The sequence below is a fragment of the Euphorbia lathyris genome, chromosome 4, assembly GCF_963576675.1.
Source record: "Euphorbia lathyris chromosome 4, ddEupLath1.1, whole genome shotgun sequence".
Taxonomy (NCBI): Eukaryota; Viridiplantae; Streptophyta; class Magnoliopsida; order Malpighiales; family Euphorbiaceae; genus Euphorbia; species Euphorbia lathyris.
The window spans coordinates 16,951,517-16,969,084 of record NC_088913.1 but is presented as its reverse complement, the minus strand read 5'-3'; the positions used below and the strand labels follow the sequence as shown (position 1 = coordinate 16,969,084).

Here is a 17,568-nt window from a genome sequence, read left to right as displayed (position 1 = left end):
ACTTGTTTTAACATAAATACAAACATTCTAACCTCAATTCTGCTACAATTACTTAATAGAAAACCAGAAGCGGCCAATTGCGGGATTTCCGCAATTTCACTATTAAATGGATAATTATGCGGAAGGCTTGGACAACTGTATTGAGCGTGCCGCGAAAGCAGCAAGATGAATTTCGTACTGTCACCTTTATGGTGGTAGTTTTGTAATAGCTAGAGAAAGTATGACGCTTTTGTGGCAATCTTTAAAATATTTAAATAAAATTTTATCCTTCCTACAGGGCAACCTTGATCCAAAAGGGAATATATATTCGATTACTCAGTGTAATGCATATAATTAGTTTTCGATAGCACCTAAAAATCACCTTTTATCATTTTTGTAGAATTACTTTTTAACATCATCCTCCTTATTTTCACGAAACTTATTTTTTGCAATCTTTTATGGTAATGAGCATTAGAGATTCATCATGCATGACTTTAATCAATAAAGCCATGTGTGAGTAGTCGTATATACATGGTGAGGTGTCAGACGATAGAAGAAGACTTTTCAATTATCATGTTCAAGTCGTGTCTTTTTGGATTCGCGTTAAAAAGAGTAAATTCAAAACTTCATTCTCATAATCGTATGAACCTATTCGGATTAGTGTCATCATATTTTCGAGTAACATATAATTTTGTTATGCACATATATCTATATTAATGATCACTTTTGAAAATAAATAAAAAATAGTACGATTTTTAAATATTTTATGTTATTTTTAGATTAGTATGTTATTATTATCAAAAAGTCCGCTAATACCATATAATGTGTTTATAATAACTTAGGACGTTGGAATTATATTTGCAAGTAATAATTATAATTTTATTATCTTTATTAATAAAGTTACATATTTTATACGATAGAATATAACAATAATTTCAAATATTCGTATTGTAACTCAACTTAAAAGTTTACATATCAGTTTCGTGTCAACTCAAAAATGACATGTTACATATTAAGCAAAATCCAAATACTAAAATTACATATGAAATTACATATCGATTTCGTATTGTGTAATCAGATCCGTGTACTTTTACCACCGCTAGTAAAAAAACAATATTGGGCAAAATGAAATTAAAAAAAATAGAAAAAAAAAAAAAAAAAGAGAAAGGCAAGTGGGGTTCCAATCCGCCATAAATGTGGATGACAGTTGACTGATTTGGTGGAAACTAACAATTAGTTGAGACTTAAATAGTTGACCTGTAATTACGCTTTTGCCACTGTAATATCTTCTACATTAAGAAATAATTATAATATATTATCTTCTCTATGAAAATTAGTTTAAGATTCCTTCTTAAATACGCTTCAATTTACGTGCACATGAATTCAGCGTCGTTGGATCAAATCCCTTATTCCAATCAAACGGTTGGAAAAATGCTTGTACATATTGCACGGACCATTATGAATATTTTATACCCCATTTGGAACTATACTGTAATAACTTGATATCAACTACTTGTCCTAACAAAAAATATAATAAACATCTAATTTTAAAAGGGAAATTGCACATATAGTCACTAGAATTTGAGGATAATTTTAAAAGTTCACTGAATTTTATTTTATTTTGATAAAATTATTAAACTTTTTATTGGATAAAGTGCATCAACGATGACTAAAGTATGAGTACGATGTTAGTTTCAAAAGTACCATTAAACTTCATTTTGTTGCAACAAAATCGCTAAATTTTATTTTAATAAAGTCATTTCATTAATTTAAACAGAAAAATTATTAAAATAGTGATGTGACAATCATATTGAAAATAATTTTATCACATATAAAATGACAGTTACGTGGTAACTGCATAATAGTTTCAAGCGACCAAATTAAGTAACAACAAATACATTTTTTGATTTTTTTTAATGTCAATAATTTTCAATATAAATATCATGACAATATTCAAATAATTTTTTTCTGTTTGAAATGGGCGTAATGACTTTATTGAAATAAAAATAAAAGTTCAATAATTTTATTGAAACAAAATAAAGTTTGATGATCTTTTCAAAACTAAGTCCAAATTTTAGCGATCATCGGTGTTATTGATCCCAATAAAATCATGCACTAAAATAATGATGTGAAACTATGCTGGAAATGAATGACTAGTCACATGACAGTAAAAATAATTTTTTTATTGACTTAAGGATCAATTTCAAATAAATGCGGTTTTACATTTTTCTTTCAGACAGGTAGTTGTGGTTGGTAAAATTTTTATTTTTTCAAGATTTGACCGATAACAACCTTAAAATGAAAATTTTCAAGAATTAAATTTATTAAGTATCATATTTATTTACTATATGAAACCACAATTTTAATGTTTCAAAAACATCATTTTTGGAGTTTTCTTTTTCTAAACATTAATTTTCTCTTTCATAACAAACAATATCTAAATGATCTAAAACTCAAAAGTTGAAAAATTAAAATTGCTTAAAATATAATTTAATTCTTAAAAATATTCATTTTGAGATCGTTATCGGTCAAATTTGAAAAAAATAATTTTTTTTACCAACCACAAGTGCTAATCTGCAAAAAATGTGAAACCGTATGGTTTTATTTGAAATTGACCTTTGACTTAATTCAACTGCTTCAAATTGCCACGTAACAACTGATTTTTTTTATACATGATATACACATAGTTACAAAAGCAAGTTTTTTCTAATGCGACGTCATTATTTCAGTGACTTCTTTTAATCCGAATAGACTAAAATAACTTAGTTGAAATAAATGAAAATTCAACGCTTTTATTAAAATTAAATTAAATTTAGTGAGCCAATGAATATTAATCCAAATGGTATCAAGATTTATAGTTTATCCTGATATTAGAAGTGGATAAATCTACCATTTCCTAAACTTTTTATAAGAAAAGAAATATATATAAAAAAAAATCTTTCACTAGTTAGAGTTGTACCCGCATATAAAGATGAAGGGATAAGAAAGGAGAAAACCCACGTTTTAATCACCCTATTTAGGGTGGTTCATGATGATTGGGGGTGTGTTGATATTTTTTATTTTTTAAATCCCTGCTCTTCTTTTTTTTACTCAAATAAAAGTTTTGTGTACCTGTATTTAGATTTACAAAATTAGAAATTTTTCTGATAATATGTTATTTTTCACCTTCAGCATCTTAAAATTTCATTCGATACTTTAGTATGTTGAATGCTTAAAAACTAAAAATAGATGAATAAAAGCATTTAATAAAGAAGTTCAAAGGTTTAAACTCATAACATTTTATATTAAAATATTTATTCTAACCAACTCAACCATTTAAAATATTAAAATTACATTAAAAAATAACAACATAAACTAAAATTAGAACAATTATAAAGTACCGAACTGATATTACTTAAAGATGGAAATGGATGGACCAAAGTCTCTAACCCCATGTTGGTTCCACTCCAATATTATATAAAATGAAGTTGAGAATTTTTATAAATAAAATGTTAGTATATTAGTTATTTTGATACATGCCATCCAATCATTTTGACACATGTTATTTTAAATTAATTTAATATCAAATTCAACTTAAAAAATTAAATTGATACCTAAACTTAATTTTTAATTAAATTAATACCAAGCTTAATTTTACGCTAAATTAATATTATTAACCGATTTAAAAAATGTATCCTTTATCCTTAATTTAATAAATTGGATAACATATAAAAATACTCATAATGTTTACAGTCAGGAGCAATTTTATTCCTAACGTCTAAAATGATGTAATTTTACCTTTTAACATTGGCAACCAAGAGTAATTTTACCTCTAACATTGTTAAATTGAGTCAATTTAAGAAATAATTCATCAAACTGTCTTTTTGGTTATGAATCTTATCATATACACTTCACATGTTAGTGATTTTTTTTATCAGTAACATATCATAATTACGCCTGATTTTTTTTCCTAAAAAAAACCTATTTTTTTAAAAAAATTATAAAAATATACCGTCTATTGAACAAATTGGATAAAAAAATTTAAAATATTTCATCGAATTTTTAAATATTAATCTCAAATTCTATAAAATATGAAACAAAATATATGTATTTTATAATAATATCTGAATTTAACATAACTTGAAAATATTTAAGGTAAAATTACTCTTAACTGCCAATGTTAAAGATAAAATTACACCGGGGTGTTTGTTAGAGGGGATAAAGACACGAAGACAGGGATAAAAAAAAAATATTATGTATATGTAGAATGAAAACTCTCATGCGATTTTAATAGAATGAAAAAATCTATCTTATCATTTAAATTAATGTTATGTGTATATATATTTTAAATAAGGTTAAAATAGTAAAATATATTATTTTATTCTTATCTCTATCCCAATAGAATATCAAACATTCCTTTATTTCTATCCTAATCTTTATCCTTATCTCTGTCCCAATAGAATGACAAACGTTATAAAAATAAAATGGGTGATTATAAAAAATGAAATGTTATTTGCATCTTATCCCTTTTAATAAATACATAAAACATGGAAAATGAAAAGAATGTATCACGGCTTGAGTGATTAACTTGGATTTAGGGACGTTGATGTTTAATACCTACTGGCGAATAAATACACAGATAAAAAAACAAACAAGTTCACGCAGTAGGAACACGAAGAAACATACAGAGCCTTCCCTATAGTACACATATACATATATACCTATTTCCTGTACAACGATCAATCTCACACGCAATTCATAACCCACTCAACAAGAAATACAAATCAATTCCACAAAAAGAACATACCCACATCTTAGATTTTCTTCATTTCCAGAATCACAATCCTAATCAGAAAATGATAACAACCCCCTTCCTCCAAATTAGTATCTTCCTTTCTTTAGCTTGATTTATTGATCCCCAAAAAGCATAACCCACCCAAGCTTTTTGCGGTTATTATTAACTGTTTTTCTCTGGAGGAGATGGAAGAGCTTGGAGGGAAGTCGGGTTTTAGTTTCTGTTTAGGGTTTTTATTTATGTGTTTGATTGTGACTAATTGTGTTGGTAGATTCGTTGTTGAGAAGAATAGCTTGAGGGTTACATCGCCTGATAAAGTCAGAGGGACTTATGATACTGCAATTGGGAATTTTGGGATACCTAAGTATGGTGGAAGTATGGCCGGCGCTGTTTTATACCCCAAAGACAATAAGAAGGGTTGTAAGGAGTTTTCTGATTTCGACATTTCGTTTAAGTCCAAACCTGGTTCTTTACCATCATTCGTCTTGCTTGATCGTGGAGGTAACGGGTTTCGTCGTTTTAGTTTGTTTGATTTGCTTCTTCTGCATTGGAATTATAATTGATTTAAATATATGCTGTCTTTGTCTTTTTTAAGCTGTTTTGATTATTTTTTATTCAGTTTTGAATCAAATTGTTTGGTTTTTTAGCCCGTTTTAGTCATCCTTACTGAGATTATCTTTTAGCCGTCCTCAGCAGTGCCTTTTCATCCTTTTGTCTGATTTGACTGATTTTCCGATGTTTTGAGCTTATGTTTTACATTATTAGTTCTGGGTAGATATGGAATATGCTTAATTTTTATGTAATAGGGGTAATTGGACATTGATTTCATTCGGATGGGTCAACCTGTGTTTTGTTAGGAATTCGCAGCTCAATCGGCTCAGTAATTCAATTGATTTTCTCTTTATTATGTGGTTCCTTGACTGGTGTTTGGTTACAAGTTACAATTATTTGTTGAATGATTGAGGAGCTAGTTCATTTTTAATTAGAGTTCAGTGCTTTTTTCTCATTTTGGTCCGAGGTATAGATGAGTTTTGTTTAGCTTTACTGGGTAGTCACCTTCTTTCTTCACAATTGAAGAAACTTCCTTTGGTTTTGATTTTAGTTGATCAGAGACACCTTAAATTTTTAAGTTTGATCTATCTGAATCATTGCTCGGGTTCACCTTTAGTTTCTTGAGGCATAAGTGGTATCCTTTTGAGTTGTTCTAAGTTCCTCACCCTTGGCTCGTGAAATATTTAAGCGTCATCGCTACAATTTGGAGTCTGCGCTGTTTTTCATTGCAATTTTCAACTGCTTTCTCTGCTTTTTGTAAGATTTTGTATGCGTTAAACATACTCATATAGTGTGTTTTATTTTGGATCGAACCAAAGGCTGGATTGAGTAGATTTCTCTTTTTCCTTATCACCATAATCTTTGACGCGATTTAATTGAGTTGTGAATGCAACTGTTCTGCTAATGAGCTACTTTTTGGTCCTTTCAGACTGCTTCTTTGCTTTGAAGGTTTGGAATGCGCAGAAGGCAGGAGCTTCTGCTGTACTTGTTGCAGACGACATTGAGGAACCATTGATAACAATGGACACACCTGAAGAGGAAAGTTCATCAGCAAAATATTTAGTGAACATAACAATACCATCTGCACTTATTGAGAAAAGCTTTGGCGAGTTGTTGAAAAAAGCAATAAACAGTGGGGAAATGGTAAATGTGAATCTTGATTGGAGAGAAGCTGTTCCACACCCTGATGATCGTGTAGAATATGAACTATGGACAAACAGCAATGACGAATGTGGTGTTAAATGCAATATGCTGATGGAATTTGTGAAGGAGTTTAGGGGTCCGGCACAAATACTCGAGAAAGGTGGTTATACACAGTTCACACCACACTACATAACGTGGTACTGTCCTCAGGCATTTACATTGAGCAAGCAGTGCAAGTCACAGTGCATAAATCACGGAAGATATTGTGCACCTGATCCTGAACAGGATTTTAGCCAAGGTTATGACGGCAAGGATGTTGTTCTCGAAAATCTAAGGCAACTCTGTGTTTTTAGAGTTGCAAATGAGAGCCAAAAATCTTGGGCGTGGTGGGACTATGTAACTGATTTTCAAATCCGATGTCCCATGAAAGACAAAAAGTACAACAAGGAATGTGCTGTTGGTGTTATCACATCCCTTGGTAAGTAATTCATTATTGTAGCTTCTTATTTTGACGATATCTTCATGAAAGTCGGAACAAAACAAGATTCGGCCATATTTTATGGCTTCTTACTATTGATTTGATATTCTGCACAGGTCTTGATGTTAAGAAGGTTGATAAATGTATGGGGGACCCTAATGCTGATTCTGATAATCATGTCTTGAAAGAAGAGCAAGATGCCCAGGTAATTCTGTCTTGTATATAGTGCGGCAGCTAAAGGTTTTACCATCTTTAAAATTTCGGATATTAGTTCAACTAGGCATAGCTCCTTGACATATACATCAAATGCAGGTTGGGAAAGGATCACGGGGTGATGTAACCATATTGCCTACCCTTGTTGTCAACAATCGACAATATAGAGGTCTTTTTACTGTTTGCTTCTCTTTACTGTATGAAGAACCATTTTTTTCCCTCTAAATTATCTTAAACCAAAGTCTTGTTCTTGCAGGGAAGTTGGCGAGAGGGGCTGTTCTGAAAGCCATCTGTGCTGGTTTCCAGGAAACGACTGAACCAAGTGTTTGTTTGAGCGGTGGTAAGTTTTCTCTCGGTATTTTGGTGGGCATTAGGAAGTGACTCCGAGCCATGATTTTGACTGGATGATGAAAGACTTACTATGTTGCACGAAAACTTCGTTAAAAGTGTTCGATGTTTGCAAAACGTTTCGGAAACAGAATCTCTCAAGAAACTTTTGGGGTGACATTCCCGTAATTTAAGAAAATTGGAAACTTGTTCCTTACAATTTGAAAAGTCGTTTTCTAGGATGTAATGTGTTTTCAGAAGTAGATCAATGTTAATCACATGTTTAATGAATCTCTAATATTTTCTAGATCATCTTCTAGACTTCTACAAGCTTTCAAATGTAAAAAGCTCTTTTTTCCCTACTTGTATTCTATCTTTTCTAATATATATATATAAAATAAATTAAATATACATCCTTATAATTTTAAAAAAATTATAGATATACCTGTTTTTATTATTTACACAATTAACCACGTTGCTGATTCCTATATTTTTTTTTTTTACAAATGCCGTTTCTCAGTGTCTGTTTTTTGTCCATTTTCGTTTCCATCTAACATAGAAGACTTAGGGTGATAGGAATTCTATATCGAGAGTGGTTGTTAAATAATATAAGTACATAACGCTGGGGAGAGATCATATGTAGATCATTGCTCTTGTGCACCATTGATTACTAGCATTTCAGACTGATTTGTTCTCCATCATTTGGGATTTTTCATTTGGCAATCTTTCTGAATCAGATGTTGAGACTAATGAGTGCTTGGACAATAACGGTGGTTGCTGGCGAGATAACATAGCCAACATTACAGCTTGCAAGGTGTGGCTTAAAACTTGCTACCTGGCTGCCATCCCTATGTGTCTTTACGCAGTCCACATGTTCGTGGGTACTGAGTTCTGTATTTACTGTGTTCCTAACATATATGGTGTCAATTAACTCAGGACACGTTCCGTGGAAGAGTATGCGAGTGTCCCATTGTTGATGGTGTTCAGTTCAAAGGAGATGGTTACAACCATTGTGAAGGTAAGTTTGATGTTTCTTGTTTTCTCAGCTCAAATTTGTGATGCGAAATTCGGTGGTGGCCTTTTCATTAAGTTAACTAGTAAAACTCTGCATGCTTATTTGAAGTTTTGTAGTGGTATGTGTGGATTTTAATGGAAAAACACTTGATTGTTGAATTTTTTTCAGTAATTATGGAAATAGTACTAACTAAAAAATGACAGAAGAAAGAAGAAACTGCAAAAAAATGCACGGTATGTACCTTTGGTACGGATCAGCAATTAAATAGAGTTCTCCATGGTTTTCATAGATCAGGTGGAAGCTGGTTTGAACTTTGGACTTTCCCAAGTTTTTAGTATAGTGTGGTTTTAAGTGATTTGTGATACGGAATAGGCATAGGTATGTACACTTAGTTACGACAGATAAGCACTCGTTTGTGCCTCCTTAACTCTTTTAAATTCATTTTCACTCAACAATGTCTGAGGTAGCTCTTACTCGGCGAGCAAAGTTGGATTATTTTTTCACTATAGTCTATAACATGTCTATGTGCATGTGATCTGCTTACTTTTTCACGTTTTTGCTTCTTCGGCTCCTTCTGAATGTAGGAGAACAAAACCAGAGTTTTGAATTCTTGAGTGGTGAAAACTTTTTAGTACCATAACGAACTTATGTTTTATGCGATTAATCTTAGGACTAGAAATTGCACTTTGGTTATGTCGTAGCTGCAAGATTCAAAATATTGAACTGTACTTCGTTGAGGAATTGCGTTTTCATGTTTGAAGCTCTGATATTGTGGATTTCTGCTATCGACTTCCGTTTCATATTACAAATTGCATCTCTACTATTTTTTGGGTTTGAACATCATATATTGGTGTTCCATGCTGATTCAACTTTTTTTTGCAGTGAGCGGACCTGGCAAGTGTAAGATAAATAATGGAGGCTGTTGGCATGAATCCCGAGATGGACACACTTACTCTGCTTGTTCGGTCAGTGATGTTTGATACTCTTCAATTCTCTCTTAGCATGTAGGTTAAGTCGGGTCAGATTCTAATTATGCCTTCATACAGGATATTGGTGATGGTAAATGCCAATGCCCTCCAGGTTTTAAAGGCGATGGTGTTAAAAGTTGCATTGGTGAGGGTTTCTTTCATTGCAATTCTCATGCTACTATAATAAAATAAAACATCAAATTAATAAAAGATAAGTACAATAGTTCAATCAAAAAGGGCGGCCCGGTGCACTACGCGTCCCCGCTTAAGCGAGGGTCCGGGGAGGGGTCCCACCACAAGGGTGTACTGGGGCAAGCCTTCCCCTACCAATTTTTTGGTAAAAGTCCGCTCCTAAGACTCGAACCCGTGACCTCTCAGTCACACGACAACAACGTTTACTGTTGCGCCAAGGCTCGCCCTCTAACTACAAATATTGAACTACAATAATTCAGTATTTTAATTAAATATAAATAGTATGTATAAGTGTTGTAGATTTTAAATTGAAAAATTAATATTTAAAGAATATATATATAATTATATTACTAATTTTGAGAACCCCTTTGATGGGGATCCCTGAGGGTGGGGAGGGCATTCCCGACCCAGTTCCAACTTTGGGGATAAAAGATTCCCTTTCCCTGCTTCTGCCCGACGGACGGGGATGGGGACGGGAAATTCTGCCCAATTGACAACCCTATCTAAGAGTGGTACCTAAAACATAAGCCTTGTTAGAGTTATAGGTGGCCTTTCATGGAATTCAACCATCCAACCTTGAAAATGCTATGTATGTATGCAGAACTCTGAAATGTTATCTCATTTTCAATAGGCCTATTCAGAGTAAATTACACCAATGGTACCTGGAATATACTCCAGTTCACACTTTGATACCTGAATTACACTTTGTCTCAAAAATATACTCGAACTATGGATGACTGGACAATTTAATAGTTTTAACCGGCATTAACTAGTAAAATCGAATTTCACTATTTGACTATTTTTAAATGTTTATATATTTACCAAAATACCCTTAAAATCTTCCTTCTTTACCAGCAACAAAATTTCATATCCTAACTTTCTCTCACACGCCCTATCTCTCCATCCCTGTTGTTGTCGGGGCTCCGATTGCTAGTTTCTTTGATTGAAGTTTCTCGGTTCGTTGTGATTTGTTGAGGGAAGATGAATTGTGGAATTCTGGTGAAAGAAAAAAAATCGAAGTGGTCGTGCCTGAAGAACAGTAACAGTAGGATTTGGCTGAAAAGCCATTAATGCCGTCGGCGGAGCGGTTAATGGCTAGGATTTTTGATTTCGTCATCTAGAACCATCCACGCCTCCTCCTACTCAATAGCAACAAATTTCGTCTTTATTTTCTTTCGCTCATCACCACGGCTTCCATTGTCTCTGTGTCTAGGTCTTCTCCTCTATGATCTCTTAATGCTTCGATTTGGATACCATTGGAATCAAATTCAAGTTTTGTTTCTTTTTTCGATTGACTGCTTTTGTGGTGGGAGAAGCCTTGAACTGAAGGGAGGAGAGATGGAGCTGGGACTAAGAATGGTTATGGTGTTTCAAGAAAATTCCCCAACTCAAAACTCAATTTTTATTTCAAATAAAGCATATGACTGATGTGTTCAAATAAAACCTATATCTGATTTATATTTAATTGATCTAGGAAAAAAATTATTTAAACAAAAATTCCAGTAGACTTTGTGGTTCCAAGTTTAGAGAGAGAAAGAGATAGATAAATGGAAGAGAACAACAATGGAAGAAACAGTATAGGAATGAAAGGGAGAGATAAGGTTGAAATGTAAATAATGCATTGTTTAAAGGTTAATGTAGTATTTTTAGGTTAATTAATATATGGTAGGTCCCTTTTTAAAAAAAAAAAATCTATTTTGACCCGTTAGTTACCTGAGAATTGTACTAAATTGTCCTGTCATCCTTATTTGAGGTATATTTTTGAGACAAAATGTAATTCATGTACCAAAGTGTGAAGAGGGGTATATTCTAGGTACCATTAGTGTAATTTACTCGGCATATTCATAAATTTAGACTTTTCTGACTGCTTGTTTTTTTTTCCCTGATGCCTATTGCACTTTCCAACTATTATCCCTTTTCACCCAGATCTAGTTTTTGATTAAAATGCATTAACGATTATTGAAGTTTTGGGCTTGTTTCGCAAAGGTCACTAAACTTCATGTTCTTTCAATAGAATCACTGAACTTCACATTTGATTTCAATCAAGTGATTTAGGTCACTAAACTTCATTTTCTTTCAATAAAATCACTGAACTTCGCATTTGATTTCAATTAAGTCATTCTGGACAATTTTTGTACAAAAACAAATTGGATTATTGACGCTATACAATAGACAATTGACAATATGTCAACTAAGCGTCACCTCAGACATCTCTGACATTTATGGTTGGTGTGGCAGCAACATGTGTCATGTGGCACTTCCTAAGCCACAATTTTTTTTTAATATCACATCATTGTCCGACGTGGCGCTTAGCATGTTGTTAATTTTCTTCTGTGTCATGTCAACATTCCATGAAGTTTTTATACGATTTTCCGGAACGACTTTATTGAAATCAAATGTGAAGTTCAATGACTTTATTGAAAGAGAGTGTAGTTTATTTAGTGACCTTAGTGAAATAGACCCCAAATTTCAGGTGACTGTTGCTAAAATTTACCCTCTAGTTTATAGGTGTCTAAATTGTCTTTACTGATTTGTGTATAGGATTGTGGACAGATCCAGATTCAGATTCAAATCAAGAATTAAATAAAAAAATCTACAGTATTTTAAAGCGAAACTGGAGTATCATTGGAATTGGATTTACTGAAGTATGAAGAACCAAATTTTTCTTGGATAATCGAGATGCTTGAACTGTCCTAATTTGTTATACACCTATTTTGGTTTTTTCAAACGCATATTATTTTTGGTATCTTCTTATTTAGGGGTGTCAAAATCGGTTATCATGTCATAATTGTGTTATGTGATTTATATATTCTATATGATTATATTTGATATAGATGACATAAAAATCCATATGCGTTTCAAACGGGTCCTATTAAGTGGATGGTCTGTAAATCATGTTGTCCTATTCTTACTGTCCTTGCAGATATTGATGAATGTAAAGAGAGGAAAGCCTGTCAATGCTCTGAATGTAAGTGCAAGAACACATGGGGAAGCTATGATTGCGGTTGCAGTGGAGATCTTCTGTACATCAGAGACCATGATACCTGCATAAGTGAGAAACAAAGGCTCCTAATTAAGCTCTGTAAAGACATTAAGTGCTATCGTTGTTTTGATTTACACCTTTTGATCTGCAGGTAAGAGAGGCACTGAAGTAAAATCAGCATGGGCTGCTTTTTGGGTCATTTTGGTAGGCTTGGGAATGGCTGGTGGTGGAGGATATCTTGTCTACAAATATAGATTGCGGGTAAGCCTTTCACCGAAAATTTGTTCCCCCTTTTTTGTTTGTTTTCGGCACTTACAAATTAGAGAGATAAGCCTATTTAAGACATTATTAAAAAATGTTGTGATATGCCTACAAGTAATGGTAGTTGGTAAATAGTTAAAGGGTCAATTTGATATTTCAACTTGGTTTAGATGATCAAGTTGCTTCAAAATTATGGGTGTCAATTTAGTCTACAACTTGGCATTTTTTTGTCAAATTAGTCCAAAAGTGACTTTTGATAATATATGAGTAGTGGTTCTTGATATGCATCAATTTTTGATGCACATTTGTAATTTTGGACTAATTTGTCAAATTAATACCAAGTTGAAGGACCAACTTGATATTCTAAGTTCATCTTTTTTGGGGGGGGGGGGGGGGGGGGGGAATTGACCCCTAAGTGCGATTGAAGTTCAAATTGACCCTTCACCGCAGTTAAACATTAGTAGTCTCGTCGATTAGAAAAAATCACAATAAAGTTCAGGAATGGAGAAAAAACTTCATTGGCTCTATATCTCTGCTGCTTGAACTGTCCTTATGATTGGCAAACTGCTTGAATCCCAACTTGTTAAACCTGTTCATGGACCTGAGTACCCATCCGGACTGCCCAGGCTTACAGCCAATGGGCTGGACTTGAAAGGAGAAAATAACATTAGGCCTGGGCAGGCCCAAGCTCAGGCCCGCCTAAGCCTGACTATTTCTGGACAGAGCTTGGGATTTATAAAAATAGGACGGCCGACTCGTCCTATTAAATATTATTTATCCAGTGGCTTGGACTGAAGTTTCAGGGTCATGGTTTACCTGATTCCATAGGTGCCTGTAATTATAGTAATACCATTTTGAGTATCTCTATTAGAGCTTATCACATGTTCATTAAAATACCAATCTGTATGTCTCAGATTTACGCAAATTTGATCTGATTGAACTTATCTCTGTTGGTATTGCAGTCTTACATGGATTCTGAGATCAGAGCTATCATGGCACAATACATGCCACTGGATAGTCAAGCAGAAATTCCCAACCACGCCAACGATGAGCGCGCGTAGAAAACAACGACGAACTCCATTATCAAACTTTCGCCATTATCGAGACCTTTCGAGGTTTTTCAGAGTGATGAATTGGTGATGTTGTTCCTACCTTCCTTCCTTCCTCCCCATACTCTTATGAAATTGAGAATTTTGAACCTAAAACTTTATCTGTAATATGTACATGGACAATAAAACAAAACAAAACAGAAAAAAAATTGCATAGTAGAAATTGTCCTGTTTAGTTGAAACCATAAGTAGGGATGGATGATGGGAATGGTGGCAGATAGAAAAAGGGAAGTGGCTGTAATGTGTTTGATTTTTTGTTCCCTTAAATCTGACCACTTCATTTATCATGGTGATTCTGTAATTCATTATTGCTTTCTCATTACAGGATTCCTTTTTTTTTTTTTTTAATTAAATATTGGTTTTGATTATATCTTATGTTCTGATTCTAGTTGCACTTTTGGAAAAATACTTTGGATCGGGCTTGGTCAAACATTTAGATAGTTAACAGTTCGTACTAAATTCGAGATAGCTCAAGCTAAGCGAACTAAGTTCAATCCGCCCAATTAATATATTTATATTAAAGAAATAACTTGAAATTAGAATTGAACTATAATTTTGAAAGATAAAAATACATTAAACTAATAGTTTTTTTTCATGAAGAAAACAATTCACTTTATTGGAAATAATAGGAAGCATCCTAGTTTAGAATGCTTCGAATGAATACAGGACTAGACCAATGAATAAAAGAATTAGCATAGGAACGGGCATTACGTGCCAGCGCATGAGCCGCCTCGTTCACTAACCTTGGAACAAACTTTACCATAATTCTTGGGTGATAAAGAAGAATCTCTCTAATATCTTGTGTAATCTGGCCATACTCAGTAAGATCTCTACGTTGTGTTTGGGTCGAATCCAAAACAGCTTTTGCGTCGCTTTCTATTATGACTGAGCTATAGCCTAATGATAAGATCCATCCCATACTTTCCTTGATCATCATGGCTTCCGCCATTTTGACAGAGACTGTACCCGACATATGTGTACTGTATCCTTGAATGAACCTGCCCATACAGTCGCGTAAGATAGCTCCTGCACCGATAGCTTCATCACTCTGAAAAATTGCAGCATCAACATTGCACTTTACAAAATTGCACGAAGGCGGGATCTAACGAGGAATTGTTGATTCGCGCTGCCTTTGCACTTGCTCTCCGTGTCGATTCTGATAAGGAGGGACCTGTTCAATGTCGTGATCTGCTGCTGCTGCACTCGCGATATCCAACCGCGGGCCAGATGTTCCTGCTGTATAAAGTCCGCTGTGTGTAAATGCTACTCCAGGTATTTCGGTGCCGCTTGACGAGCCTGTGGCTGCTACTGATCTGATATCGTCTTGCTGGGCTGCTGGTATAATATTCCCAGCAATGGTAGTCCTGTTCGTCCGTTGTAGATCGATCACGGCATTGCTGGACAGCACTGGACTATTGCTGCTTCTGCTTCCGGCGTCTGAATTTTGACGGCTTCGTAAGGCTCCGCCTCTGGCAGGTTCCGGTTCCTGAGTCTGCAGCGATCCAACTGGACCAGAGGGATCTGCATAATTGTTGTGTGCAGCAATTCCTCTATGGCTAGGTTCGCCAACATCATTAGCGCCCCTTCCTCTTGCTGGTATTCCTGCAAAACAGAAACAGTTAGCTCTTAAATCTCCCATTGCCGTCAATTCCTCAAAATTCCGCGGTGGCTCCGCCCTAGCCTCCCCACCTACAGTACCAGTCCTTCTACCCTCCGACCCCCCATCTTGCATTCTCAGCACTACTTGCCTATTTTTCTGAGCCTCCTCCCATTCCTCAACAAGACGAATAGCAGCTCTAGTGATCAGTTCCGGCCTACAGGTCTCCTGACCCCGTAGCTTTTTGTTTCTTGCCTGCCAAATAGCCCAGAGAACAGCAAAACTTTTCTGAAGAACATCTCTTTGGGACCCAACACATTTGTGAATGGCCCAATCCTCAATATACTTCCATTCCTCTCCAGGGGTGCTAAACCAGCAGTGATCCAACACAGTTTAGCAAAAGCACATCCAGCAAACAAGTGCCAGCCATGCTCAATGTCATTAGGGCATGATAAAGGAGACTCCCAAAACGCCTCAGTAAACTAATAGTTAATTAATTAATTTAATAAAATTCAATGAGTATAATTTTAAATAAAATTAGTAAGAAATTGATTCTAAATAAAAAAATTACATAAAGTATAGAGGTAGACTGGGTTTGGATCGGGCTTTCGAAATAAATTCAAAAGTTCAACCTTGAGTGGGTGTGGGCCGGGGTGGTTTAAATATTGAAGGGTTAGTTACATAATATTCACATCGAACTTAAATAAATACAAGTTTTGTTTACTTGTAAATTTAATTTGTATTTGTATTTGATATGATATGATATGATGATTATTATTTTTTTATATTTATTTCATATGTAATCATATAGAATGCATAAATAATATAACATAATTATAATTATGATATAATAATTTAAATTGTGGATAAAAAGCTGTTTTAATAATTGATGGAGCCTTATCGAAAAAAAAACTTGCATATAGTTTCATTGACTTGGAGAAGATATATGGTAAAGTATCAAAGGAAGTACTTTGGTGGGCTTTAATAAGGAAAGACATGTTGCGGAAATATATTGACATCATAAAGGACATATATGAGAACGTATCGGTGTTGGGAAGACTGAAGAGTTCCCTATTATGATTGGAGTACATCAAGGTTTTGCATTTAGTCCATTTTTTTGCCGTCGTTATGGATGAATTAATGAATTCACTTCAAGACGGTATACTATGTTGCATGTTGTTTGCAGATGATATAATGTTAGTTGATGAGACGAAAGAAGACGTGGAGAGGAAGTTGGAACTATAGAGACAAACTTTGAAATCTAGAGGCTTTACATTGAGCCGAAGTAAGACAAAATATTTGGAGTGTAAGTTTAGCGGTGATAGAAGTAGGGAGGCAGAGACAATCACCCTGGATGAGAGGGTTGTCCAGAGCTCGGATTGCTTAGGATCTATTATTCAAATGGATGGAGAAGTGGATGGAGATGTTGCTCATAGGATTAAATCTGTTTGGTCGAAGCGGAAGAGTGCTACGGGTTTCCTTTGCGACCCCGGCATGCCTAATAGATTGAAGGAAAAATTCTACCACACAACAATTAGACTTGCATTATTATATGGTACAGAGTGTTGGGTAGTGAAACATTATCACATTCCTAAGATGTCGGTGGCGGAGATGCGTATGTTGTGATGGATGTGTCGTCATACAAGAAAAAATCGGGTGAATAATGAAATAATTAGGATACAAGTAGGGGTTACATCTATTGAGAATAAAAATGAGGAAAACCGACTAAGGTGGTTTGACCTTGTAAGACAAGGAGCGCTTGATGCGTCGGTTAGAATGATTGAAGAGTGGTAAAGAGATGCAATGGTGAGGGGTAGAGGAAGATCTAAGCAAACTTGAAAGAAGGTGATTGAGAGTGATATGAGTTTATTGAGGATTGAGGAAAATATGGTAGTAGATAGGACGGAGTGGAGGGAGGGAATTTATGTCGCCGACACGACTTGATTTTACGGTTTTATATTATGGTTCATGTTAGTT

The 17,568-nt window shown here is 34.3% G+C and overlaps 1 protein-coding gene across 1 annotated transcript; it reads left to right on the top strand.

The window, feature by feature from the left end:
- The first annotated feature begins 4,603 nt into the window (after positions 1-4,603).
- LOC136226415 (vacuolar-sorting receptor 3-like) lies at positions 4,604-14,316 on the top strand. Its single transcript, XM_066014884.1, has 12 exons — positions 4,604-5,254; positions 6,234-6,926; positions 7,043-7,131; positions 7,239-7,308; positions 7,396-7,479; positions 8,204-8,280; positions 8,403-8,484; positions 9,364-9,446; positions 9,528-9,594; positions 12,565-12,693; positions 12,776-12,885; positions 13,848-14,316. The coding sequence occupies exons 1-12, from the start codon at positions 4,939-4,941 to the stop codon at positions 13,944-13,946; spliced, it is 1,899 nt and encodes a 632-aa protein (XP_065870956.1). The 5' UTR covers positions 4,604-4,938; the 3' UTR covers positions 13,947-14,316.
- The last annotated feature ends 3,252 nt before the right edge of the window (positions 14,317-17,568 follow it).

Bases quoted from the DNA above. Each gene is read 5' to 3' on its own strand.
- LOC136226415 (XM_066014884.1), top strand. From the start codon at position 4,939: ATGGAAGAGCTTGGAGGGAAGTCGGGTTTTAGTTTCTGTTTAGGGTTT. The intron at 7,132-7,238 runs GTAATTCTGTCT...CATCAAATGCAG, and splicing joins AAGAAGAGCAAGATGCCCAG to GTTGGGAAAGGATCACGGGG. The intron at 8,485-9,363 runs GTAAGTTTGATG...TTTTTTTTGCAG, and splicing joins TGGTTACAACCATTGTGAAG to TGAGCGGACCTGGCAAGTGT.